The following is a 27,220-nucleotide window of genomic DNA, read 5'->3' as shown; positions in this document are numbered from 1 at the left end:
TGGAATGATCACATCGGCTCAGTTGTGTGTTATGCAGGTGCTAGACTTCAGTTTATTGGTAGAATACTGGGGAAGTGCAATCAATGAATAAAGGAGATTGCTTATGTGATGGGTTCTAGAATATTACTAAATCGTGTGGGACCCATACCAAATATGACTAACAGGGAATATTGAACGTATATAGAGAAGGGCAGTGTGAATGATCACAGGTTTGTTTGTTAGTGGGAGAGTGTCACAGAGATACTGAAGGAACTGAGCTGGAAGACTCTTGAAGATAGATGTAAAACATCCTGAGAGAGTTTATTAAGAAAGTTTCAAGAACCAGCTTTAAATGATTACTCTAGGGATATACGGCAATCACCTACATGTTACTCACATAGGCATCATGAAGATAAGATTAGAATAATTACTGCATGCACAGAGGCATTCAAACAATCATTCTTCTTGTGTACCATATGTCAATGGATGGGAAAAAAAACCTAATAACTGGTTCAAAGGCACATACCCTCTGCCATGCACCTGAAGGTAGTTTGCAGAGTATATATGTAGATGTGGACGTGGATGTGAATGTGGATGCAGAATATCCTCCACACATCACACACTGTTGCCTTCCCTAACACTCCTCACCTCATTACATTCTTGTTAGATGATATGACATACCATAGCCCCACCTCATGGTTCCACTCCTTGAAATTGTTCCCACAGCAATGCCTGCCCCACGCATGTACTCCAGCACCACCAACACCACTGGTAAATGAAAGGCAGAGCAGAGCAAGAGGGCCACACATGAAGTTTTGAATCTAAGTGGTGCCGGTTAACACTTTTTCCCAGAAAGTAAAGAAGAAAATTACATGAAATTTTCTGACATTTAATACAAACATAATATTCAGTTAAAATATCAGTTACTCTGTATTATTCTTTAGTACACTTAGTGGGATATATGAATTTTTTGAATCTGAAATGTTCTCAAACTCTGGATCAGCTTCATCTGTTGTACGAGTAATATATGTCATCACTGTTAGTTTCTCTGGTTACTTCTATATTTAGATTTTGTTAATCTCAGCAAAGTAAATGTTTGCCATGCCTGTAAGTAGTTCCAAATACAGAGAACAAACCTCTTTTAACTTGGAGTAATTTTCTTCTGGAAGAAACTTGTGAAACTGAACAAGGATTCCTTCTTTGAACTTGACCATCATGGTGTCATCAGCCTTGCAGATCAATCATTTCCATTTTCAGTGTTACCTGAACATCTTCCACTTCACTAGGAAAGAGATTCTGGATAATTTGGTTCTCCTTGTAACAAGCATCTAAATGTGAGTACCTGGGATGGAACTCTTTCTTCCCATCACCAAGAAACTTGATTGCAAACAAGAGTGGAAAACTTGAACTATGTTCACCCTTCAATTGGCAACTGGTAACGTGTGAGAAAATTTTCTGCCTGACTCTGTGTTCAGACATTATCAATTTTTATCTGATAGCCTTAACATGTGTATGAAGGCCACAAATAATATTCTCCTCCCCTTAAAGTTTGTCTGATAGGCTTTCCAAAGGATGTTTTCCTCATTCAGAAATATTTCAGAGTCTGTCCTCTGTGAAATGAAGCTGGACAAAATTTTACCACATGTTAACCACCTTAGTGCCATGTGGTAAATGGGATCATTTGACAGACATTCAACCTTGTCTAGGGAAGACTTAAGACTTGAATTTATGGTGTTTCAGTCTATGACATCAGATGAAATTGACAAAAGAAATCAGAGAGTTCATCACACAGGGCATATCCACTGCACTGACTTTGCATAAAGTACTTCCTGATGAACAACTCAGTGTATTGTCACAAATAACATCACTGGCTTCATTTTCTGATTACATTCATCCAGCAAAACCTGCATATAATGCGAAACCCCCCACCCCCTCCAGTGTGTTGTAAAACATTTCAGCCTACAAAGAGGAAGGGTGTATTTCTCAGATAAAGTGAACTGTACCCTTTGAAAGATATTGTCAGCTTTGGTTATACCAAGAAAGGAAACCATATCTGGTAGTTCTTCAGTATCTTCATAGCCTGTGTTAATACCTCTAAAAACAATAAGACTTCAGCAGTATCAGAAGTGTCTATTGATTTGTACAGGGCTGTTGAGTACCAACAAACTTACATACCTTCTTGTAACTGATCTGACAAATTACAAGCAATATCTTCAACTCAACATGCTGCTGTATTTGCTGTAAGAGTAAATGTTTTTACATTGTTTGGTTTTGGCAGGAAACAGTTCTTCAGATGCAATTAAAATGCACCTTTTATGTAACTGCCATCAGTGAATGGTTACCTTGTTTGATGATGTCATTGGCAGGTCATAAACTTGTTTTTGTAATTGTTTCACTTTCCTGCACATGTTTCCTAAAATTTTTTATTGAAAACCAATTCCACAATCAATGTTTTGAGTTTATTTATGTACCTTGTCCTATTTGTCAAAGTGTGCACCATACTTTTTTTTCACATTCCTTAAGAGCTGTAATAATTTTGTTGCAGGAAAAACACATTGGTTTGCTGTCTTTCTCTGTAATGAAATATTTCATCACCAACATTGTATCAGTGATGTGAGATTCACAGTCACTTTTTTCTTTTTAGTTTCAACAGCCGTACTGTACATGTATTTTTTTTTTTTTTTAATCTTGCAATAGTTGCACAGCCAAGAAGTCACAGTCAACAACAGGTAGAGCTCTTGTGGTGGCATTTATGTTATTTATGAGAAATTGATGGCAGTGCTCCTAGCTATGTCTCCTAAATGAGCTGGAAGAATCTCACACTACTTTAAAAAACTTTCACTCAGCTGTGCATCAGATGAAATTGTTTCATGGGCCAGATGTGGTCCAAGGGCTGTTTTTTGGAGATCCCCACTCTATAGCATGGCCAAGGTCCTAAATGCTTGCTATACAGCACAAACTAGTTTGATCCTCCACCCAATACTAGTTTGCCTGAACTCAGGAGATGAAAACTTGCTTCCCAACATATCTTCACTTCCTGCCACCCTCTTGGACTTAACATGTATTAACATACAATCCCACTCCTCCTTTATCCTTTTTCATTATCATAATTATTATTCCTTATTTAATTTTATTTATTGTAACTTTTGTCTTTTTAACTGTTAATTTAATTAATTTATTTTCAGAGTTAAATTCTTTATTGTTTTTCACTGTTTATCTCCCCCCACTCACACCACATCTCTCTCTCTCTCTCTCTCTCTCTCTCTCTCTCTCTCTCTCTCTCTCTCTCTCTCTCTCTCATTTTTACCCCTCCTCTTTCATCCTACTTCTAATTGTACTATTCGTTTCACTTCTCATTTCCCTTCACCTTAATCTATCTGTGTACCCTTTGCCTAAAGGAAATTTTGAAAACTTTGACACAAATGATATGTTTTTTTCTCACCTGACATATCAACAGTAACATTGTTGGTGACTTTAACATACATATAGAGGACAGAAGTGTAAATTCTGGTAGATATATATGTGCTCTTTGTGGCAAATAGACTTCCAACAATGCCTCGTGTGTCTGCCTCGTATGCAGATCGAGCTGTCCGACAAGATGAACGCGTGGATTTCTGATGGTTGCACTCGCTGGGGAGGGACAGGCTATGCACCACACTGACATTTAACTGCCCTTTGGATGGCGAGACTGCGGTGTCTGTTAGGAGCATGAGCACTTGGTCATTGAAGGTGACGATCGACATGTTGCCCACGTGGTGTGGTGGCATGTTGCAGCACAGATTGAATGTGGAAGAGCGAGTCTCCACAGAAGGTGAAGTGGTGGCAAAACCCGCACATGGGGTGGATGGCGCAGTGAAACAGTCTGAGGATGATCTTGTCGCTGGCATCTGTAGTGGTGAACAAATTGGCCGATGGGTCAGGATGGGTGAGTGTCACGGCGTGAGCTAAGGAAGTTTTTAGAGCCTTGAAGGTTCAGTCCAGCGAACTGGTTTAAGGTCTGAAGTCTGTTTGCCTGACAGTAAGTCTGTCACCGGGGCCTGCATGGTGGCAGCAGCAGAAGGCAGATGCCAATGGTAGTAATTTATTGTGCCCAAGAAATGTCGGAGTTCTTTGTAAGTAGCCAGAGGCGACAGTGACATGATGGCCTGCACGCAGGATTTGGGAGGCTGCATTCTGTCTGTGGAGATGGTGTAACCCAGAAATGTGACAGAGGACTGCCACAATTGCAATTTGCCCTTGTTGACCTCGACGCCGCTGGCGTTCAAGGTCTGGAGGACCTCGTATAAATGATTTTTGTGTTCCTCAGCCGAGTTGCTGAAAATGAGTATGTCATCCAGATATGCAAAACAACACTCAAACTGTCATAAGATTGAGTCGATGAAACATTGCCATGTTTGTGCCACATTTTACAGGCAAAATGGCATGAAGTTGTATTGGAACAAACTGAGAGGCTTGATAATAGCTGTCTTTGGAATGTCTTCTGGTGCTATGGGAATCTGGTAATAGGCACGTTTACAGTCAATCACACGGAAGATTGTGGCGCCCGATAACATATGAGTTAAATCGTTTATGTTTGGCACGGAGTAGTTATCCATGATGGTACGAGCATTTAAGCATCTGTAATCACCGCATATTCAAAAAGAACTGTTGTGTTTGGGGGCGAGGTGAATCAGTGAAGACCAGTTGCTGTCTGACGGTTGTAGGATACCTGCCTCCAAAAGTTCATTAATTTGCTGCCAGGCTGCGTGCAACTTAATGGGATTGAGGCATCTAACCCTGTGCCTAATAGGAGGGCCAGCAGTGGTAATTATCTTGTGTGTCATTCCGTCGGTGATAGAAGAAACTGAGAACTGTGCACGAGACTGAGTCACGTCCTGACATGAAGTTTTTGGATTAGTGGAGTGCAAAGTGGCATAACCATTAGTGCGGGTGGGAAAAGGCAGCATGAAAGTCACATGCCTATTACGTGAGTGTGGCATGTGCTTGTTTGGGGAGGTTGGATGCATGCGCAGCACGGATTGGGTTGGGACGCACAGCAACTGTCTGTTGTCAGCATTGCCTTGGTTAACTGGTGCGGGTGAGAGAGGCATTGGCGCCGCGCAGGGAACAGCAATGGCCACCGAGTCACGTGGTTGGCGCGCGAGCGAGGGAGAATGCTTATCAGCACACGGGGTGGCTGCCTGCATGGTGGGTGTGGTCGTGTCATGAGAAGCACTGTTGAAACGCATGGCACCAAACGTGGCGAGTGCATCGGGGGTGCAGTGTCTACCAGATGCATATCGTCACATGCAATTAATGTTTTTGGACTAACATGCTGACTGCTCGAGCTGGTGTCTGCTGGAGAAACAAGGTTAGGTGGCGGCACTGTGGACTGCAGTTTCAGCAGTGAGGTATGAGCCGCGACGAGCTCATTGTAAGTGTGTGCTATTTGTTGTTTCAGCTCGTTGTTTTCCTGGTGTAGTTGTGCCATCGAGTCGTCTTCTGACAGTAGGTTAGTGACGCAGGTCACAATGTCGCCAGTGGAGCACTTGCATACTAACTCACATGTTGCGAGAGAAACAGATCATGGAACATAAGTGCGGGAGCACAGTATAAGAGTGTTAGTGGGATGGTGTAACACTGAGCCCTGAACCACATTCGGAGAGAGTTTACAATGGGACAATAAATCCATACTGAGAATAGATTCATCGATGTCGGAAATGTAGAAAGTCCATGGAAAACACAGTGGAGGAGATATGTGCACCGTAACTTTGACAGAGCCTGAGGTTGATGTGTTGACAGCTCGCAGAAGTGATCTCATTGGTGAAAAGATGGGGGAAACCATAGATGTAGGTATGATAGACACGTCAGCACCAATGTCAACTAGGAAAACGAGTCGTGATGAAATGTCAGTCACATATAAACGACCATTCGGCCGGGTGGATGAGTGGACGGAGTGCAAGATGCCTGTGAGGTTCCCTACAGGACTCAGCGTCTTTTAGGTCCTGCAGTCAGCTTGGGTGCTGGCAAGGTAATTGGCACTTCTTAGCATTATCGCTGAAAACCTTGTTGTACCAGCAGTATGGATGAGCGGGATGTGGTGGTGGTGGTGACAGCGGCAGCGGAGGAGGCTTGTCCTTGTCAATTTGTTCTGGCATGTGTACCAGCACATATGGTGTGTGGGTGAACCTGGAACGTTCGGACAGTGGAGAGAGTGAGCGGATACTGCCAGGCGGTGTAGAAAGCGTGGATGTGGAGCGAGCTCTGTCTCTGCCAGCAGACAGCTGGTAAACAGGAGCAGTTGTGCCTACCAGTGGTGAATAGTGAGCTGGTTGGTGTTGTAGCAATGCATACAGCTGGTCTGCGATGCTGAGACAAGAGCCGATTGACTCAAAGGAGTGTGGTAGCAGGTGAAACTGTAGGTTCGTAGGCAGTTTTGCGGACCATACTGCCCATGTATGCCCATGTATGCTCACTCACGAGCAACCGAAGGCGGTGGAGTTCAGTACCCCAGGTGTCCCACATACAAGATCTTGATGATTAATTCCTGTGGTGAGCAAGCGAGTTGGTCCATGATCATTTTCTTTATGAACTTGTACTTTGTTGGAGGTGGTGGTGAGAGGAGTAGATCGCAAATTAAGTCTGAGTGATCATGGAGGTGCGTGATAAGACATAGGAATTTAGAGTTGTCGTCAGACACATGATGCAACTCGGAAAGATGCTCAACAAGTGCAAACCATGATACAGGGTTGTCCTTGTATAAAGGAGGCAACTTCGTCAGACGACCAGGGGAGGGGATGAAGGCGGTGTCGGTGTCCCTTGGAAAACTGGCTGATACATGGTAGGAGAGCCCATACAGCAGACCGGCACAGTAGGCATAGGTGTGTTACTGGCAAGCATGTCTGTAGCAATGGCGGGTTGCATTGTCCTTGACGTGTCATGAAAACATGACGTGGCTGGTGCGGTTGGTACCATGGGAACGAGCGGTTGTGCAACACATGCGGGGGTCCCATAAACTGGACTGGAGATTACAGGTACTGAATTGAATTGACCCACCCTGGACATAACGTGGAAGGCCAGCACGGCAGACACAGGCAGTGCTGTGGGAGAGGCGAGGGGCTGAGCGACGGAAACCTGGGCCTCCTGCGAGTGGGGGTGGGGGTGGGGGTGGGGGGTGTCGGTAACTCGTATGACCAAAGTTTATGTTCTTCTCAAGTGCGCATGGAGAATTGTGTGCACTAAAATGTTCTTGATTAGTTTGCCAATGAGACAAAACTGGAACATATCGCGGTTGATAGTGGTCGGGTGCATTTTGCAATAATGGCAGTGCTGCACATGGCATGACAGTAACTGTTGTTGCAGTCCATTGAGAGTCAAAGTATGTGTGCGAATGTAGATCACTTTGAGCATTAGTGTTATACAATCGATCAGTAGGTGAACAATTATGAATATTATTCACTTCACACTTCACATGTTGGCGTGCTCAGTCCAGCGACACAAAATCCGAGTCCACTGTTGTAGAGTGACAAAGTTTGAAGTTAACGTGGCTGGAGATCATGAATTACTGTGAATTAATGTAGAACTGCTCATTGGTGAAGGAATAAAGATGTATGGCAATTGTTTTTGTGCTTCCAAATCTTCAAACAAAGCATTGGGTGAGGTAGCCATGGCGTCGGGCACATAAACTGTTGATTTACAACCCCCGGCGCAGAAGTCGCAGAAGATGTAGAAACTTTAGGGTCACCGTATGGGAATGGGATATGATAATCAGTTGAATGCATTAAATATCTCCATTAAATTCCACATAGAGATATATTTTGCAGTAAGTCATATATGTGTACACAGCTTGCGATACAGAACAGAACTAAAAACTAACATGGAGGCTCAGCAGAGCCGTCAGAGTCCAAAGATGGTGTTAATCATGGTCGATATGACCTATCAACGCCACACTATCATCACTGTGTAACATGCAGTGTTTTTTAGTTACATATTATTCATATGTTCACTCAACTGTTAGCTATGGCATTCTTTTTTGGGGAACAAATGCACAAAATACAAACACAATTTTCTAAATCCAGAAAAGAGCCATAAAAATAAAACCAAAAATACTAGTTGAGCTCAATGTAAAGATCTGTTCAAAACACAGGGGGCTTTAACTGGTCCATGTGAATACATTTACAACTCAGTTGTAAACATCAAAAATAACGTTGCTAATTACTGCACAAACAACTCTGTCCATGACCATGCAACAAGAGATCGACTCAACTTATATTTACCAAGAAACGGTAAACATAAAACTCAAAACAGCATTTTCTACCAAGGAATAAAACTGTACAATAAATTACCAAAGGAAATTAAAGAAATTGCAGAAATACACTTATTTAAAAAGGCAGCTGAAAAGTACCTGTTATGCAATACATTTTACACATTGAAGGATTACTTAGATTAAACAGAGTAGGGGTTTAATAAAAAAATTTATACAAATAAATAATAATGTTGTTGTTGTTGTGGTCTTCAGTCCTGAGACTGGTTTGATGCAGCTCTCCATGTTACTCTATCCTGTTCAAGCGTCTCCCAGTACCTACTGCAGTGTACATCCTTCTGAATCAGCTTAGTGTATTCATCTCTTGGTCTCCCTCTAAGATTGTTACCCTCCACGCTGCCTTCCAGTACTAAATTGGTGATCCCTTGGTGCCTCAGCACATGTCCTACCAACCGATCCCTTCTTCTAGTCAAGTTGTGCCACAAACACCTCTTCTCCCCAATTCTATTCAATACCTCCTCATTAGTTATGTGATCTACCCATCTAATCTTCAGCATTCTTCTGTAGCACCATATTTCAAAAGTTCTATTCCCTTCTTGTCCAAACTATTTATCGTACATGTTTCACTTCCATACATGGCTACGCTCCATACAAATACAGCAACAACTTCCTGACACTTAAATCAATACTTGATGTTAACAAATTTCTCTTCTTCAGAAACGCTTTCCTTGCCATTGCCAGTCTACATTTTATATCCTCTCTACTTCAACCATCATCAGTTATATTGCTGCCCAAATAGCAAAACTCGTTTACTACTTTAAGTGTCTCATTTCCTAATCCAATTCCCTCAGCATCACCCAACTTAATTCGGCTACATTCCATTATCCTCGTTTTGCTTTTGTTGATGTTCATCTTATATCCTCCTTTCAAGACACTGTCTATTCCGTTCAACTGCTCTTCCAAGTCCTTTGCTGTCTCTGACAGAATTACAATGTCATTGGCGAACCTCAAAGATTTTATTTCTTTTCCGTGGATTTAACTCCAAATTTTTCTTTTGTTTCCTTTACTGCTTGCTCAATATACAGATTGAATAACATCGGGGAGGGGCTACAACCCTGTCTCACTCCCTTCCCAACCACTGCTTCCCTTTCATGTCCCTCGACTCTTATAAGAGCCATCTGGTTTCTGCACAAATTGTGAATAACCTTTCGCTCCCTGTATTTTACCCCTGCCACCTTCAGAATTTGAAAGAGAGTATTCCAGTCAACATTGTCAAAAGCTTTCTCTAAGTCTACAAATGCTAGAAATGTAGGTTTGCCTTTCCTTAATCTTTCTTCTAAGATAAGTCGTAGGGTCAGTATCGCCTCACGCATTCCAACATTTCTACGAAATCCAAACTGATTTTCCCCAAGGTCAGCTTCTACCAGTTTTTCCATTCGTCTTTATGGCATTCACGTCAGTTTTTTGCAGCTGTGATTTATTAAACTGATAGTTCGGTAATTTTCACATCTGTCAACACCTGCTTTCTTTGGGATTGGAATTATTCTATTCTTCTTGAAGTCTGAGGGAATTTCACCTGTCTCATACATCTTGCTCACCAGATGGTAGAGTTTTGTCAGGAGTGGCTCTCCCAAGGCTGTCAGTAGTTCTAATGGAATGTTGTCTACTCCCGGGGCCTTGTTTCGACTTAGGTCTTTCAGTGTTCTGTCAAACTCTTCACGCAGTATCATAACTCCCATTTCATCTTCATCCACCTCATCTTCCATTTCCATAATATTGTCCTCAAGAACATCACCCCTGTATAGACCCTCTATATACTCCTTCCACCTTTCTGCTTTCCCTTCTTTGCTTAGAACAAGTGTTTCCATCTGAGCTCTTGATATTCATACAAGTGGTTTTCTTTTCTCCAAAGGTCTCTTTAATTTTCCTGCAGGCAGTGTCTGTCTTACCCCTTGTGAGATAAACCTCTACATCCTTACATTTGTCCTCTAGCCATCCCTGTTTAGCCATTTTGCACTTCCTGTCGATCTCATTTTTGAGACGTTTGTATTCATTTTTGCCTTCTTCATTTACTGCATTTTTATATTTTCTCCTTTCATCAATTAAATTCAATATTTCTTCTGTCACCGAAGGATTTCTACTAGCCCTCGTCTTTTTACCTAGTTGATCATCTGCTGCCTTCACTAATTCATCTCGCAAAGCTACCCATTCTTCTTCTACTATATTTCTTTCCCCCATTCTTGTCAATTGTTCCCTTATGCTCTTCCTGAAACTCTGTACAACCTATGGTTCTTTCAGTTCATCCAGGTCCCATCTCCTTAAATTCCCACCTTTTTGCAGTTTCTTCAGTTTTAATCTACTGGTCATAACCAATAGATTGTGGTCAGAGTCCACATCTGCCCCTGGAAATGTCTTACAGTTTCAAATCTGGTTCCTAAATCTCTGTCTTACCATTATATAATCTATCTGAAACCTTCTAGCATCTCCAGGATTCTTCCATGTATACAACCTTCTTTCATGATTCTTGAGCCAAGTGTTAGCTATGATTAAGTTATGCTCAATGCAAAATTCTACCAGGCGGCTTCCTCTTTCATTTCTTGGCCCCACTCCATATTCACCTACTATGTTTCCTTCTCTTCCTTTTCCTAATGTCGAATTCCAGTCACCCACGACTATTAAATTTTCATCTCCCTTCACTACCTGAATAATTTCTTTTATCTCATCATACATTTCATCAATTTCTTCATCATCTGCAGAGCTAGTTGGCATATAAACTTGTACTACTGTTGTAGGCATGGGCTTCATGTCTATCTTCGCCACAATAATGCGTTCACTATGCTGTTTGTAGTAGCTTATCTGCACTCCTATTGTTTTATTCATTATTAAACCTACTCCTGCATTACCCCTATTTGATTTCGTATATATAACCCTGTATTCACCTGACCAAAAGTCTTGTTCCTCCTGCCACCAAACTTCACTAATTCCCACTATATCTAACTTTAACCTATCCATTTCCCTTTTTAAATTTTCTAACCTACCTGCCCGATTAAGGGATCTGACATTCCACTCTCCGATCCGTAGAATGCCAGTTTTCTTTCTCCTGATAACGACATTCTCTTGAGTAGTCCTCTCCCGGAGATCCGAATGGGGGACTATTTTACCTCTGGAATATTTTACCCAAGAGGACGCCATCATCATTTAATCATACAGTAAAGCTGCATGCCCTGGGGAAAAATTACGGCTGTAGTTTTCCCTTGCTTTCAGCCGTTCGCAGTACCGCAACAACAAGGCCATTTTGGTTAGTGTTACAGGGCCAGATCAGTCAATCATCCAGACTGTTGCCCCTGCAACTACTGAAAAGGCTGCTTCCCCTCGTCAGGAACCACCCATTTGTCTGGCCTCTCAACAGATGCCCCCCGTTGTGGTTGCACCTACGGTGTGGCTATCTGTATCGTTGAGGCACGCAAGCCTCCCCACCAATGGCAAGGTCCATTGTTCATGGGGGGGAAATAATAATAATAATGTTAGATGTTTTATAATCATTATAAATAATAATAACGATGATTATAAAACATCTAACATTCCACATAACACCTCCACTTTATGTTTTTCCTTTTTTTTTCCTTTCTAGAAACACTCTCCCCTCAAGCTACACTTAGCACAATACTAACACCTCTTCCTCTTTCTGAGCTCAACATTTCACACATTATGGAGGGATGCTGACTCTGTTTTTCAGGATAGCAAATGGGAAGTAGCGGTTCAGAAAAAGGCCCAGAGATCACCAGTGTGTGTGTGTGTGTGTGTGTGTGTGTGTGTGTGTGTGTGTGTGTGTGTAGTGAGTGAAGTGTTATGAAACAATGTGTGTATAGCGTGTGCAGTGACTGATAGTGACATATGAGTGAACAGTGTGGCATTACATTACTTAATAAGTTATTTGTAAAAAGGTATTATATATGAGGAGTAAAATCTAATGACTGTCTCTAACTTAGGAGTCTGTAGATACATGTGTATACGAATTAGTTTATTTTAAACTGGTCTAAACTTGTAATTAGTTGTAAAAAAGAGATCTACAGATGAATAAAGCTACTACTACTACTACCACTACTATTCTACAAATGAACCACAAGTTGCCACCTGCTTTACCTATGACTGTGCCTTCGTGTTCATTCCATTTCTATACCTACAACTTGTTACACCCAGGTATTCGTATGATTCCGTTTGTGATTGACTGATATTGTAGTCATAGAATATTAGGTTTTTTTTGTTTTGTGAAGTGCACAATTTTACATTTTTGAACATTCAAAGTAAATTGCCAATCTTTGCCCTACTTTGAAATCTTATCAAGACCTGACTAGTAATTCATTATAGATAACTACATCATGCATCAAAAGTCTGTGGTTACTATTGATATTATCTGCAAAGTTGTTAATATACAACCCGTGATTAGTGAAGGTCCCAACCCACTTCTCTGGAGCACATACGAAGTTACTTTTACATCTGGTGATGACTCCCCATCACATGCTGCATCATCCATAACAAAAAAATCCTCAATCCAGCCACATATTTTGCTTGAGACCACATATGACCATACTTTTGATAATAAGCATACATGTGGTACTGATTTTTGGAAATCAAGAATGCTTTATCTAACTGACTACCTTGAACAATGGCTTTCAGTATGTCATGCAAGAAAAGTGTGAGTTGGGTTTCACATGATTTATGTTTTCGGAATCCTTGCCAGTTGTTATGATGTAGGTCATTCTGTTTGAGATACCTCATTACAGCTGAAGCTGGATGTCATGACCACTATCACTGGCAGTCCAGTCAGAGCTGCCCGTGGTAGCAGTCATGTGTGTATGAGGTATGTGTACTTGTGTGAAAGTGTGTGTTTATTTCTTTGCGGAAGAAGGCTTTGGCTGAAAGCTATAATGTGTAGCTGTCTTTTCCTTGTGCATGTCTGCAACTCAGTGGGTCATCTTTATGGTGAGCAGAAATCTATAGTTTTCCTAATATTGTTGATAATCCAGCCAGGCATTTCCATTGTTTGATGAAATATATTTTGCTCAAAAATGATTTTTATAGTAAAATGTGTAACTTGTTTTAATTAGTTGTAATGTCATTTATTATTTGTACTGAAACTTATGAATATCGTAAATTTGACACAGTCTGCCCATTCATGTCTATTGAATGATGCAGATTTGATAATAAATTGTAATATCTTGACTTCTCACTCTGTCTTTTTATCATCTCTGAACCGAAGCTGGTAATATGCGTACCAGTGTACTACCTTTGGCTTCCAACCCTGTCTAGCCACTCATCCTTCACTTTGCCTCCCCTTGTCCTGATGGCAGGTGGGTCCCTCTCATTGTGGAGTTTGAGAGCTCTGCCCTTCCTTTCTACACTTCCCCAGCTATTCCTTTTCTGGGGAAGAAGAAGGAAGAAGGAATGAATAGCTCCAAACACCAGGATTTTCATTCTATTATTTTAGTCTTCACACATCCATCTTCTAGTAGATACTGGGTCAACAGATGTTACTGTGTCTTGTTTGTAGTAAAGATAACCCAGCTGATGGTATTAGTTAGTACATAAAAAATGTAACCATTTCATTACTGTGACAATGAATTTATGTTGATTTTTTTAGACCAGAAGAGATGCCTGTGTATAATTTATCAACATCATCTCTGGTGCAGATTACATGGGGTGAAGTATTAGAACGTGGACGTCAGATTGTGTATGAGAATCCATTTGAAGGTGTTGTTTGGTATCCTGACGGAAATATTCGTACTAATGAAACAGTACATTATCTTCATGTACTCCTATTTCACATATTTCCAGCTTATGTAATTGATTTTCTGCTGCTGCTTACTATGCAGAAGAGATTGTGAGTATGAGTTTTGTGTACTGTAAGTGTGTTATTTTCTTCCTTTCTTATGGGCTCTTTATTCTGACATAGTGCTATACTATTCACTTTCTAAATAATATTGATGTGTATATTACTAATTCACCAATAATCTCAGTAAACTGAGAATAAATATTTTTACATGGTGGGATTAATACATTGTCTTCTGTGGAGAATGTAGAGCATATAACAACTGATTTATTTATTATTTGGATCAAAATAGCACCTAACTTCTATGTAATGTTTTGAGATTATTTAAAAAACTTTTTCGATTTGACAGAGGGAAAAATAGCAGTACTCATTAAACTTTTCAACGTGTTTTTTCTCTTCCATTGTAAAAAATACTTCCTATCACTATTAAATATTTCTCTTTATTCCACTTTGTTGACTATCCACAACTTTAGGTTCATTTTTTTGTTCATTACTACTTTTCTCACAACAAAACAATGTGCTCAACTTTGTTTATAAAATATCCTTGTCTTCTTCTTCTACTTTTCTGGGATCTTCTTTTCTGCAATGTATCTGGCCTCCATAGAGTATTCATGCCAGTAACACCTGGTTCCTACCCTCTGCATTTATAAATAATCTAGGCTGCTAAAAAAGGTTTCAAGTAAATTATATTTTTTACAGTTTATGCCTTTCACCTAGTCACAAATTATTCTTGCAATGCATGTGATTTTGAGAATCTATATCTAATTGTGTTTCCTTTTACATCTAAATATTTTGAAATTATCACTTTAGTTATAGTAAGCTCAACAATTCAGTTAACAAATGTCTGTCTACTGTTTTGTTTTAGTGTAACAAGAGTGAACTGAGTTCCTAATGGAGAGCACACTTTCTTTACTTTTTTCTTTAATTTTCTATTAACTGATGTAGAATTAATTATTTATCTTAGAATACACTCTGAAGAAATACAAATCTATGTTTATAATATTTGTAGATTAAGAGTAAGGTTCTCCAGAATTGATTGAAATTGTGAAGGTAGCAAGGGTAAAATCCAGGTCATGTACTACTTGTTAAGAATTCAGACAGTTATATTACTTGAAGTACATGAAAGAGAAGCACTAGTTGATAAACAAATGTGAAAGCGTTTAGCCTGTCCCTATTTTATTCCATCTCTATGATGAAGCAAACAGTGAAGGAACCATAGGGAAAATTTGGATGAAGAATTAGAGTTTAGAGAGAAGAAATAAAAAAATTGATGTTTGATGTTGAAATTGTAGTGTTATCAGACATGGCAGAGGACTTAGAAGATCAGTTGAACATAATAGATAGTGTCTTGAAAGAGGTTTACAGATGAATATCAACAAAAGTGGGGAAAATGTTAGAAAGTAGTGAATAAAATCTTATGATGTTGACGAAACTACACAGTCCAGTCATATTAATGTGAATTAATGTGACCACCATCTATGTTCAATGTCAATATGCAGTAACTGGTCACAGATGGCAGGTGGCAGAGCTAGCAGTGGTGGGTATTTTAATGCATGTTGAGGGGAGGGGGGGGGGAGTACGTTGAAAACAGCACATTTGTTGTCATAATGCAAAAATGGAGTGATTTATCTGCCTTCCAAAAGGGCATGATCAGTTAGCTTTCAGGCTAAATGCGGAAGCATTTCCAATATGGCTAAGTTTGTGTACAGCTCATGCACCACTGTTTAATGTATGCTATCCATGGCAAAGTCACCTACCCAAAAATGGCACTAAGGCAGCTGTGGTGTACCATGAGCCACAGATGACAGGTGTAAACAATGGCAGCAGTGATACATACAGGCAAATAGATGTGCAGCTGTTGAGCAACTGACCACCCAGCTGAAGCAAAGGGCTATCAAGAGTGTCTCCTCAATGACTGTTCAGCAAACGTTGTTGCATAGGGCCTCCACAGCAGGTGCCTGGTTCATGCTGACTGCTGTTTATCATTGGCAAATGCTGGATTTTGCATGCCAGTACTGAAACTGGATGTCCACAGAGAGGCGACAGGTGGCTTTTTCAGATAAATCATGTTTTATTCTCAGTCAAACAATCATACAGTAATTGTCAGAAGAGTCCAGGCTGGAGGGGGAATGTTTTGTGGCATTCCCTGGATGATTTAATCATTCTGGAAGTCACATTGGATCAAGACAAGTACCACATATCCTCAGGAGCCATGTCCACCACTACATGCAATTTGTTTATCCTTGGGATGATGGCATCTACCAGCAGGACAATGCAATGTGTCATACAGCTCATTGTGTACATGTGTGGTTTGGAGAGAACCAGAATGAGTTAACTGTGCTCCTCTGGCCACCAAACTGCCTTGATTTAAGCCCAACTGAGAATTTGTAGGACCACCTTGATCAGGTTGTTCACACTACGCTTCCTCAACCAAGAAACCTAGCATAGCTGGCCACAATACTGGAGTTGGCTTGGCTCCACATCCCTGTCAGTACATTTCAGAACCTCCACACATTGGCTCCAAATTGGTCCATGCTTCAAAAGATGGTTATTTTGGATTTCAACAGGGTTTCACATCAATGTGACTGGACAGTGTACATTAGGAAATGAGATACTTAAGAAGTAGATGAGTTTTGCCATTTGAGCAGCAAATTAATTGATGGCAGACAAAGTAGAAGGAATGTAAAAGCAGACTGCTACTAACAAGAAAAGTGTTTCTAAAAAAGAGGAATCATTCAACATTTAATCCAAATGTAAATGTTAGAAAGTCTTTTGCTAAGGTATTTGTCTGTAGTTTTGTCTTGCAATGAAGTAAAATGTGTATGATAGACAGTTCCAACAAGAGGGATATCAAAGCTTTTGAAAGATGGAAGGTCTAAACCAGGGGCTCAGAATTTTTTGACCTCTGCTATCAGGTGGAGAAATGTAGGCAGCAGGTCACATGTGCACTAGGATAGTGGAGTATGTGTGCAATGCACATCACTTTTTTCTTTTTAGGTTAAAGGAATCCTCCCTCCCCTCCCCCCATTCCCCCCCCCCCCTCCACCACCCTCCTTCAGGATCAGTGATGAATTGACTCCCAAAATCAATGATAGATCAGTCACATTATTATCAAAGAAAATTTTTCCTTGCAGATCAGAAAAAGATAAGTTTAATATGATATTAGCAGGCTGCAGGAGCATCCAAGGTGAGGTTACAAAATTAGTGTGCTGACCACAAGCCCCTCCATATCTGCATCCAGTGATGCCTATGAGTTGAGGACGACATGGCAGCTGGTCAGTACCAGTGGGCCTTCATAGCCTGTTTGGGAGGAGAGTTTAGTGAGATTATTACATCCAAATGCGAAATAATCTGGGTGAAGTTAAGCACACCATCAGGTAGCTTGTGGAGTATAGGTGTAGGTGTAGATATGGTACTATAGAAGAATGCTGAAGATTGGCTGACTATATTACATAACTAATGAAGAGGTACTGAAATTGAGGAGGAAAAAAATGGTACTAATTGACTAAAAGAGAGGATTGATTAATAGAATACATCCTGAAGCTTTGAAGGATCAAAGTTGTGAATCTGGTACTGGAGGAAAATGTGGGGATGGTTGGGGAGGGGACTTAAAATTGTGGAGGCAGATGATAGCTTGATTACAGTCACTAGGTTCAAATGAATGTAGGCTGCTGCAGGTTTGAGGATTGCAGAGCTGAGGAAGCTTGCACAGGATAGACTAGTAAGGAAAGCTGCATTAAACCTGTCTTTGGACTGAAGACCACACAAACAACTGATTCAATGGGTATGATAGCATACAAAATAAAGGACAAAATTCAGTTATTTCATTTGTGTGAAGCCTCTTGTGTTTGACTGCACTATTGGTGCAACTAACTGGAAGCTGTAACTACTGTAAACTACCTAGGAGTAATCATGTGGAGCAACATATAGTGGAATGATAACATAAAACAAATAATAGGAGATGCAGATGTCTGGCTGAGATTCGTAGGAAAAATCTTAATGAAATGTAATTCATCCATGAAATAAGTGGCTTACAAAATAATTCTTCGACCTATTACTAGTTTTGCTCATCAGTCTGAGACCTTTACCAAGGCACTGTGCATCATGGAGAGGTTTACTGTTGAAATTCTGAAAGTGTACATCCCACAGAGAATGAGACTACATATTACTTCCTCCCATATAAGGCTTGTAAAATAATCCCTGTGATAAAACCGAAGAAATCAGACCTAATACAGAGGTTTACTTATTCTTCCATTCATGAATGGAAAAGGGAAAGGAGAACACATACTGGCACCTGAAGTACCCTGTGCCACATACTACGAGGTGGCTAGCAGAGTATGGATGTAGATGTAGATGTAAACAGGATGCACAGCTGGGCACAAAGAGAATAAAATAGGTGTTGTTGTTTCTCACTTCAGTTACCAAAATTAACTTGATCACCACTTCTACTTCTGCTGCTTTTTCATTTGAAACAGGAAAAGTTTTAGCACATATTGACATTTCAGAAATTGCGTAGGTTTAAGTATTTTGACCTGGAAATTAAAGAATTGCTAGCAATTTAAATTCTAGTGTTGTTGTGTATCCCTGAGTGATTTAAATATTTTTATGAACAAAGAAAAAAATATATCAATCCTAAGAACGCTGAATCTCAAGAATACCGTACTCTTTTTTCATGATAATTACCTATTCAATTCTGTAAAACTATGACAAGTGGTCTCTTCAAATTTGTTACCTTACCAAACCCCTCTGCCCCCCCCCCCCCCAAAAAAAAGCCATTACTCCCATTACATTCCCTTTTAATTATTGTTATTGATAGAATGGAAGCGGTGGGAGTAGCTCTCCCTCACCACCTGTATCACTGTGGAAACATGAATAAATTTCAGTTATTCAATGGTCTTGTATAGTATATCACTTTCCTTTTTCATTATGTTGACACTGAAGATACAAATGAGTAGATGTGTGTTAGGTGTTTCTCATGCAAGTGATGTTTTCTCTTTCCAATTATGCTGTAGCAGGACACAAAATGATTAGTATTTATTCATTCTACGTAAAATTTCTTTATTTTATTTATGTCTCATTTGTTCCAGCATGGTGAGGCTCCAGAACAGAATAAGCAATGGATTGAAGGTGCTGCAGTACTTTACATTGAGGCAATGGAATTTTGACAATAAGGAGATTCTTGCGCTAAGTAGTCGCATGACAAAAGAGGATTGTGAAACATTTTATATGGCAAATGTTGAGTATGATGTTGATAGTTATCTGCTGGCATGTGTTCTTGGTGCAAGGCAATTCTGCATGAAAGAGCCATTATCTTCACTTCCAAGAGCCAGGTGGCACCTAAAAATGTAAGTTCATTGCTATTGCAAGATTCTGTTGTGAAATACATCAGTGCCTTTTGTATCACAGTTCTTACTAACTAATTTGTTGTATCAAATGGGTCAAGTAGCAATCTTGACTATGGTAGAAAAATGGAATGGGCAGAGAAAAGGGGGCATGATGGAAGAGGGTCAAGAAAGGCTGTGCTGGGTTGGAGTGAGTTAGTACTTCGCCTGTGCAAGGGCAAATTGGGAAAATGATAGTTGGAGCATTTACAGAAAAAACGAAAATATGGGGGAGGGGGGTTGCATAGTAAGAGAATGAGCAGAAAAGGAATGAAAATATTCAAATGATTGAGCTGTAGATTGAGAGGAGGTGGTATAGAAGGAATATAAAGACTACTAGATGTTATCAGGGGGTTACAATAACAAAGGAAATGTTGTAGGAAGAATTCCCTCCTGTACAGTTCAGAAAAACAGGTGTATGGAGCAGTAGGGGAAAGCTATTGAGAACAAATAGATCAGTTGCACATAGTTCCAATTCTGTAGCATAGTTGATCTTTGGGCATAGTTCATGTATGTGGATGGTATGATCATTGTTAAACACAATATAATGTGATGATGCAGTTACAGTAAAGATGTGGCTGTTTTCACAGGTGACTCTGCCATTGATGGGATACACTAGTGACAGGGCCGAAATAGGAGATGGTTGGCAGATGTGTGAGTTAGATATTGCCTTTGGGACTCCCAAAGGGTTATGATCCTTGAAACAAAGGGACTGGAGAGAGAGAGAGAGAGAGAGAGAGACATAGATTTGTGGACAAAGTTGGGAGTTTGGTTGTATTCTGTGAAGACAGTCACTATACTGTATTTGGTCAAATTGAAGCTGTAACACTAAGCTTGAGCTTTACATAAGCTGAAGAGGGTTTGCCATCTGCTGGAAGGATAAAAGTACCCCTGAGTAGTGGTATGGTTATCAAGTCTATAAAGATAAACTGAGCCTTTAAATGCTGAAAGAGGGTTCAGAAATACTCTTATTTTGATAAAATTATAACTTACTCATAGTGAGAATTTTTCTATGAGTATATACATGATATGTCCCGATGTCCCCAACAAACATTCTTGTGTGACAACAGGCTATGTATTTGAGAGTATATAAGTGTAAATACAATATACCGACATCAGTAATGTGACTTTTTTCAGAATGACTCAACGGATGGAGGAAACTGAAGGAGTGAGCTAAAAGAAGGCTTTATTGTGGGAGTTCACAAGTTTGGGCATTCTATCAGAGAAATTTTGCAGAATCTACTTATACTGAGCTCCACTATTAATAATGTTATTTTAAGTGTCATGGAAACACTAAACCCAGCCATCAGTGTTGTCGGTCTAAGAAATTGTATGAAACAGACTGCAGTACTGTGCAAATATGCTATGACATCCTTGTGAGCTACTGCAAGGGGACTCTGTTAGAGCTTTAGTATCAAACCACATACCATATGAATTCATCCAGAAATCCACCTAATTCATAGTGTTTCACAAAAGAAGAAAATGAATTTGGTGGGAGTCAGTGGAAAGCCTCCCCCAAAGATTAAATGCTGCAATGGTTAAACAAGTCATATACACTATTAGTTACATTTCTGGTCTCATTGGAAGGAACAGCAATGGGTGAAAGGAGAGCCTTATTTTTTTATACACCAAAGCAAAAAATATATTATCATTATTAGTTGTAGGTTCTGGAAGGTCTCTCTGACAGTGGTGGGCAGAAGCTTGCCAATAAAAACAAGAATGCATCTCAGAAAAAACTGAAACCCACTGGAAAGCACTGGTATCAGTAAATAGAGAAGTAATTTATCTCTTGTCTACATGATGTGTATTAGAATGATTAATGGAAAATCTCATATGAGATGTGAAACAAATACTAACAAAGAGATAGAGGGGCTGGCCAGTACTTACCTCAGCTCAGTACAGCCGATAGATACACATAAAACAGAACCGAAAATTTACGTTCCTAGCTTTCGGAACAAATGTTCCTTCATCGGGGAGGAGAGAGGGGAAAGAAAGGGAAGAAGGGAAAGGAGATTCAGTTACTCACAACCCAGGTTATGAAGCAACAGGGAAAGGAAAATAGGGAGGGTAGCAAGGATGGAGGCATGGTTGTCAGAGGGAAGCCTTCATCGGGGAGGAGAGAGGGGAAAGAAAGGGAAGAGGGGAAAGGAGATTCAGTTACTCACAACCCAGGTTATGAAGCAACAGGGAAAGGAAAACCATGCCTCCATCCTTGCTACCCTCCCTATTTTTCTTTCCCAGTTGCTTCATAACCTGGGTTGTGAGTAACTGAATCTCCTTTCCCTTCTTCCCTTTCTTTCCCCTCTCTCCTCCCCGATGAAGGCTTCCCTCTGACAACCATGCCTCCATCCTTGCTACCCTCACTATTTTCCTTTCCCTGTTGCTTCATAACCTGGGTTGTGAGTAACTGAATCTCCTTTCCCTTCTTCCCTTTCTTTCCCCTCTCTCCTCCCCGATGAAGGAACATTTGTTCCGAAAGCTAGGAACGTAAATTTTCGGTTCTGTTTTATGTGTATCTATCGGCTGTACTGAGCTGAGGTAAGTACTGGCCAGCCCCTCTATCTCTTTGTTAGTATTTGATGTGTATTAGAGGCACATATGCAGTGAAAAATATACCAGTTCCAAGTACAACTTGCGTAACACAGTGGGTAGTGTCTAATAAGGCAAGCCCTGTTGCATAACACCCTTTTTATGTACCAAGAAGGTTCATTTACAGAATTACTCATATCTATAAGTTAAGGGATGTTGCAATCAGAGGAGCAACACAACATGTGTGGTAAGAGATGTCTTGACAATGCTGTCTACTGATGTTTTGGAAAACTGGGCATTAACTGTCGAGGCAGTTATTGTGTGTAGTGACCTTCTCCCCCTCCCACCCAGTGGTATACAGAACATTAGTGTGGTATGTGATGCACCTGGCTCTGCAAACACTGGATCAGATAGTGTAGCCTGGCTTGCAGTAATGCAGCCTGTTGCTGAACAAGTGTCCTCCACAGGTCAGCAATGATCCATGTTGATGATCCTTGGTCTGTAATCCTCTGGCCTTGAATGTCCCATATATGTACAGTCAGATTTAACTTTGGAGAGTGAGCTGACCAGTCTAGACACATTATTTCCTCATGTAGCTGGCTAGTTCTATCTGGTTGGCAATTAAAGTCCCTCAGATGGAGGTCAGGTTAATAAATACCATGAAAGAGTCACATACATTGTTACACAATGTCATCCCTACAGACTGCAGCTGTCAGTAGGAAACACTTGTATCAGAGTACATATCCTAACCCAGAAAAGAACAGTGATGCCACCATATTAATACCTTTTGTAACAGTGCAAATCAGAGATTCATAGGATGTACACTGATAGAATTGTTAAAATCTCCTGTAATACACACACACACACACACACACAAAACTCGCACAATGGTGTGTGTGTGTGTGTGTGTGTGTGTGTGTGTGTGTGTGTATTACAGGAGATTTTAACAATTCTATCAGTGTACATCCTATGAATCTCTGATTTGCACTGTTACTAAAGGTATTAATATGGTGGCATCACTGTTCTTTTCTGGGTTAGGATATGTACTCTGATACAAGTGTTTCCTACTGACAGCTGCAGTTTGTAGGGATGACATTGTGTCACACACACACACACACACACACACACACACACACACAAAACTCGCACGTGTGTGTGTGTGTGTGTGTGTGTGTGTGTGTGTGTGTGTGTGTGTGTGTGTGTGTGTGTGTGTGTGTGTGTGTGTATGTGTGTGCGTGCGCACGTGTGTGTTACCTTTTTTTGATGAAGGCCTTGTTGTCTGAAAGCTCACGTTCTGACAGTGTTTTTATTGTGCGTAACTGCAGCTTAGCATCTCAGCTATATGGTGAGCAGCAACTATCCCTTTAATGATCTTGAAAAGATTAGTTGTCTAGAACAAACAGGTGGAAAATCTTTGATTCCATATAGGAACTTACGTCTAATCTTGAAGAGCTCAATTTTTATATGTCTACGTCTCATTTGAATTCACGACAAAATTTAAATTATTTACATAACCTTTTTCAGTTTGTATACAAAAATAACCCTGCAATAAGGTGTAATTTCTTTTGTTTTTTTCCCCACAATTGACATTGTTTTTCATCCATATGCCCATGTAAAGCTAATAATGTGCAATGGCACAAGACTCATCAGAATATCTCTGAAGAGCTATACAATCACTATTGACATAACTAGAGTCTATTCCCATAATTACATCGTGACAGGAAGTCAGTATTTTCCGTAATAAAATTTTCACGTTTACAATTGTTCATTTTTGATGCTTTTATCACACTAGGACTGTCTTTTAATATTCAAAAACTTCTGACAATACAATGTACTGAAATGACACAAATAAATTAATATTATCTCTTTTCAAAATTAAGTATTTAGCATTATTTATCAATATTCTATAAGACTTTACACTGTTAATCATTAGGTGTCATTAATCTTTAAGCCTCTCTTTTCTGTTTAGCAGTTTTGGATGATTGCTGTAACTTGTCATTCAATTCTTGTTTCCTCTCGGTCACCCACAAATCATAAAACGGAAGTCACTCAGTTACCTAAGACTGCTCCAAGCAGATCTCTCCTCCTAAACAATTAGAATAATGTATCAGCGTGTGCCCTTTCCATGGGACACCGCCTTGTCTGAGTACTTACCATGTGGGCAGAGAGGCTTGCACATGCACATGAAGCTGCGATCTATGCCGGATGTAGTGCTACTACTGGCAAGGTCTCTCATGCCAAACCGGCTTCAGTGGATGGACCAGACAGAGTGTGTCCCATAACCCCCATCACTCCCATTTCCAGTCACATAGTCATAGTCATAGTCCAGTCACATCCCCAGATATCCAGTCCAGGGCGTGATGTGATCCCTACTGATGGGTGCATAGCACTTGGGAAAATGTGTCATTAATGGAGCCTCAGGGATACGGGGTAACCTCCCTAAGAAATGCCGTGTACCATGTGGGGTGCTGTAGTCTCAACCAGATAGATTCCCAGTTCTCATGGATCAAAATGGAGAACACGAAAAATAAAATAAAATTTGAGGGATTTGATGAGATCTCAAACACGCAAGTATTGGGGCTGGAACTGACAGAAACTGTTTCCACAACTGGACTGGGTGATATACCAGTTCAAGAAGTTGAAACTCTTATGAGAAGTTGGACCAGGTCAAGATCAAATTCTTGTCTGGGGCCGAAAGGAGGAAACTTCTGTCCAGAGTGGAGAGGGTAACCTGACCCTTTCTACCTTTAAGGCATGTAAGGCATGGAACAAGGAAAGGGGCTAGTACACCAGCTTCTCAGGATAAACAGATCCAGAAAAGGCCAAGGGGCAGGAGACAGTAAAATAGCCCTATAGTACTGCAGTCTCAAAACTCAGGATGGCAGCTATCCAACAGGGACATACACTGTACTTTGGAGTTGATGGATGTTGTTCAGATGCTTCTCTCTGAAAAGATTTGGGGTAGGGCAGAGTAGACATTCTGGAATGTCTGTCTGGACATGTTGCTCACATATGTCTGTGAGAAGATGGGAAAAGAGGATTGGCTTACGGATATGGTGCCCTTGATGTATCCATGTGAGGTAGCAAAGCTACTGATCAAGCAAGAGGCAGAGCTCTTCAAGACCACAAAGTCATCAGTTTGCCTACCAAAACTCTAAAGTCTCTGTTCAAGGAAGTAAGGATGCAGAACCGAAGGTCTCAACAGAGGGTTGGAGGGTAGTCAACCAAAAGGTTGCACCGGATGGCCAAATCCTTGTGGTGAAAGTCAGTGAAAAATCCCTGATGGTAATGGTAGAACATGACCTGAAATTGTACTTAGGGTTCTTGCAAGTTGCTGTTAGGATAATCAAATACATTGGAAGCAACCATAGTGGCAAGCTGGAGGCTGCAAGTGTTGCAGATAAACCTGCAACACAATGGAAGTTTTCTGGGAAGACAGGAATCCTTTCTATATAAAGGGGCATTTCATGCCGTAGATAAAATGGAGGTAAGTTGATCTAAGTCAAAAATCTAAAGAACTTCAGAACATACACTATATGATCAAAAGCATCCGGGCACCTGGCTGAAAAGACTTACAAAGTTCGTGGCACCCTCCATCAGTAATGCTGGAATTCAGTATGGTGTTGGCCCACCCTTAGCCTTGATGACAGCTTCCACTCTCACAGGAACACATTCAACCATACATTCAACCGTGTGCTAGAAGGTTTCTTGGGGAATGGCAGTCCATTTTGCACTGAGGAGAGGTATCGATGTCACTCGGTGAGGCCGGCCATGAAGTCAGTGTTCCAAAACATCCCAAAGGTCTTCTATAGGATTCAGGTCAGGATGGTGCAGGCCAGTCCATTACAGGGATGTTATTGTCATATAACCACTCTGCCTTAGGCCATGCATTATGAACAGGTGCTTGATTGTGTTGAAAGATGCAGTTACCATCCCCGAATTGCTTTTCAACAGTGGGAAGCAAGAAGGTGCTTAATACATCATTGTAGGCTTGTGCTGTGGTAGTGCCATGCAAAACAACAAGGGGTGCAAGCCCCCTCCATGAAAAACATGACCACACCATAATACCACCACTTCCAAATTTTACTGTTGGCACTACACACGTTGGCAGATGACGTTCACCAGGCATTTGCCATACCCACACCCTGCCATCAGATCGCCACATTGTGTACCATGATTTATCACTCCACACAACATTTTTCCACTGTTCAATTGTCCAATGTTTACGCTCCTTACACCAAGCAAAGCGTCATTTGGCATTTACTGGTGTGATGTGTGGCTTACGAGCAGCTGCTCGACCTGAAGTCCAAGATTTCTCATCTCCTGACAAACTGTCATAGTACTTGCAATGGATCCTGATGCAGTTTGGAATTCCTGAGTGATTGTCTGGATAGATGTCTGCCTATTACACATTACAACCATCTTCAACTGTTGGCGGTCTCTGTCAGTCAACAGACGAGGTCAGCGTGTATGTTTTTGTGCTGTGCGTGACCCTTCACGAAACTTCCTGGCAGATTAAAACTGTGTGCCGGACCAAGACTCGAACTCGGGACCTTTGCCTTTCGAGGGCAAGTGCTCTACCAACTGAGCTACCCAAGCACGACTCACACCCCATCCTCACAGCTTTAATTCCACCAGTACCTCGTCTCTGCAAACTTTGCAGAACTAGCACTCCTGGAAGAAAGGGTACTGCGGAGACATGACTTAGCCACAGCCGAGGGGATGTTTCTAGAATGAAATTTTCACTCTACATTGGAGTGTGCACTGGTATGAAACTTCCTGACAGATTAAAACTGTGAGGTAGGAGATGAGGTACTGGTGGAATTAAAGCTGTGAGCACGGGGCGTGAGTCGTGCTTGGGTAGCTCATTTGGTAGAGTGCTTGCCCGCGAAAGGCAAAGGACCCGAGTTTGAGTCTCGGTCCGGCACACAGTTTTAATATGCCAGGAAGTTTCATATCAGCACACATTCCGCTGTAGAGTGAAAATTTCATTCCAGTGTCCCTTCATGCTTCCACTTCACTATCACATTAGAAACAGTGGGCCTAGGGATGTTTAGGAGAGTGGAAATCTCATGTACAGGTGAATGACACAAGTGACGCTGCATCACCTGACCACATTCGAAGTCTGTGAGTTCTGCAAAGCACCCCGTTCTGCCCTCTCACAATATGTAATGATTACTGAGGTCGCTGATGTGGAGTACCTGGCAGTAGGCAGCAGGACAATGCACCTAATACGAAAAATGTATGTTTTTGGGGGTG

The 27,220-nt window shown here is 40.9% G+C and overlaps 1 protein-coding gene and 1 non-coding gene across 2 annotated transcripts in view; one reads left to right on the top strand and one right to left on the bottom strand.

The window, feature by feature from the left end:
• The window catches only part of LOC126474477 (putative fatty acyl-CoA reductase CG5065), a 203,239-nt gene that overhangs the window by 153,627 nt on the left and 22,392 nt on the right, over positions 1–27,220 (top strand). Inside the window, exons 6-7 of the mRNA XM_050101949.1 lie at positions 13,863–14,102; positions 19,139–19,396. Of these exons, the coding sequence (XP_049957906.1) occupies positions 13,863–14,102; positions 19,139–19,396 (498 nt within the window). The remainder of the gene's footprint in view (positions 1–13,862; positions 14,103–19,138; positions 19,397–27,220) is intronic.
• Positions 26,487–26,561, bottom strand: Trnas-cga (transfer RNA serine (anticodon CGA)). The gene has a single exon. It is a non-coding gene; the product is annotated as a tRNA-Ser (tRNA).

Source organism: Schistocerca serialis, chromosome 4 (assembly GCF_023864345.2).
Source record: "Schistocerca serialis cubense isolate TAMUIC-IGC-003099 chromosome 4, iqSchSeri2.2, whole genome shotgun sequence".
Taxonomy (NCBI): Eukaryota; Metazoa; Arthropoda; class Insecta; order Orthoptera; family Acrididae; genus Schistocerca; species Schistocerca serialis.
Note: the sequence above shows the minus strand (reverse complement) of the source record. Positions and strands in the feature narration are given on the sequence as shown.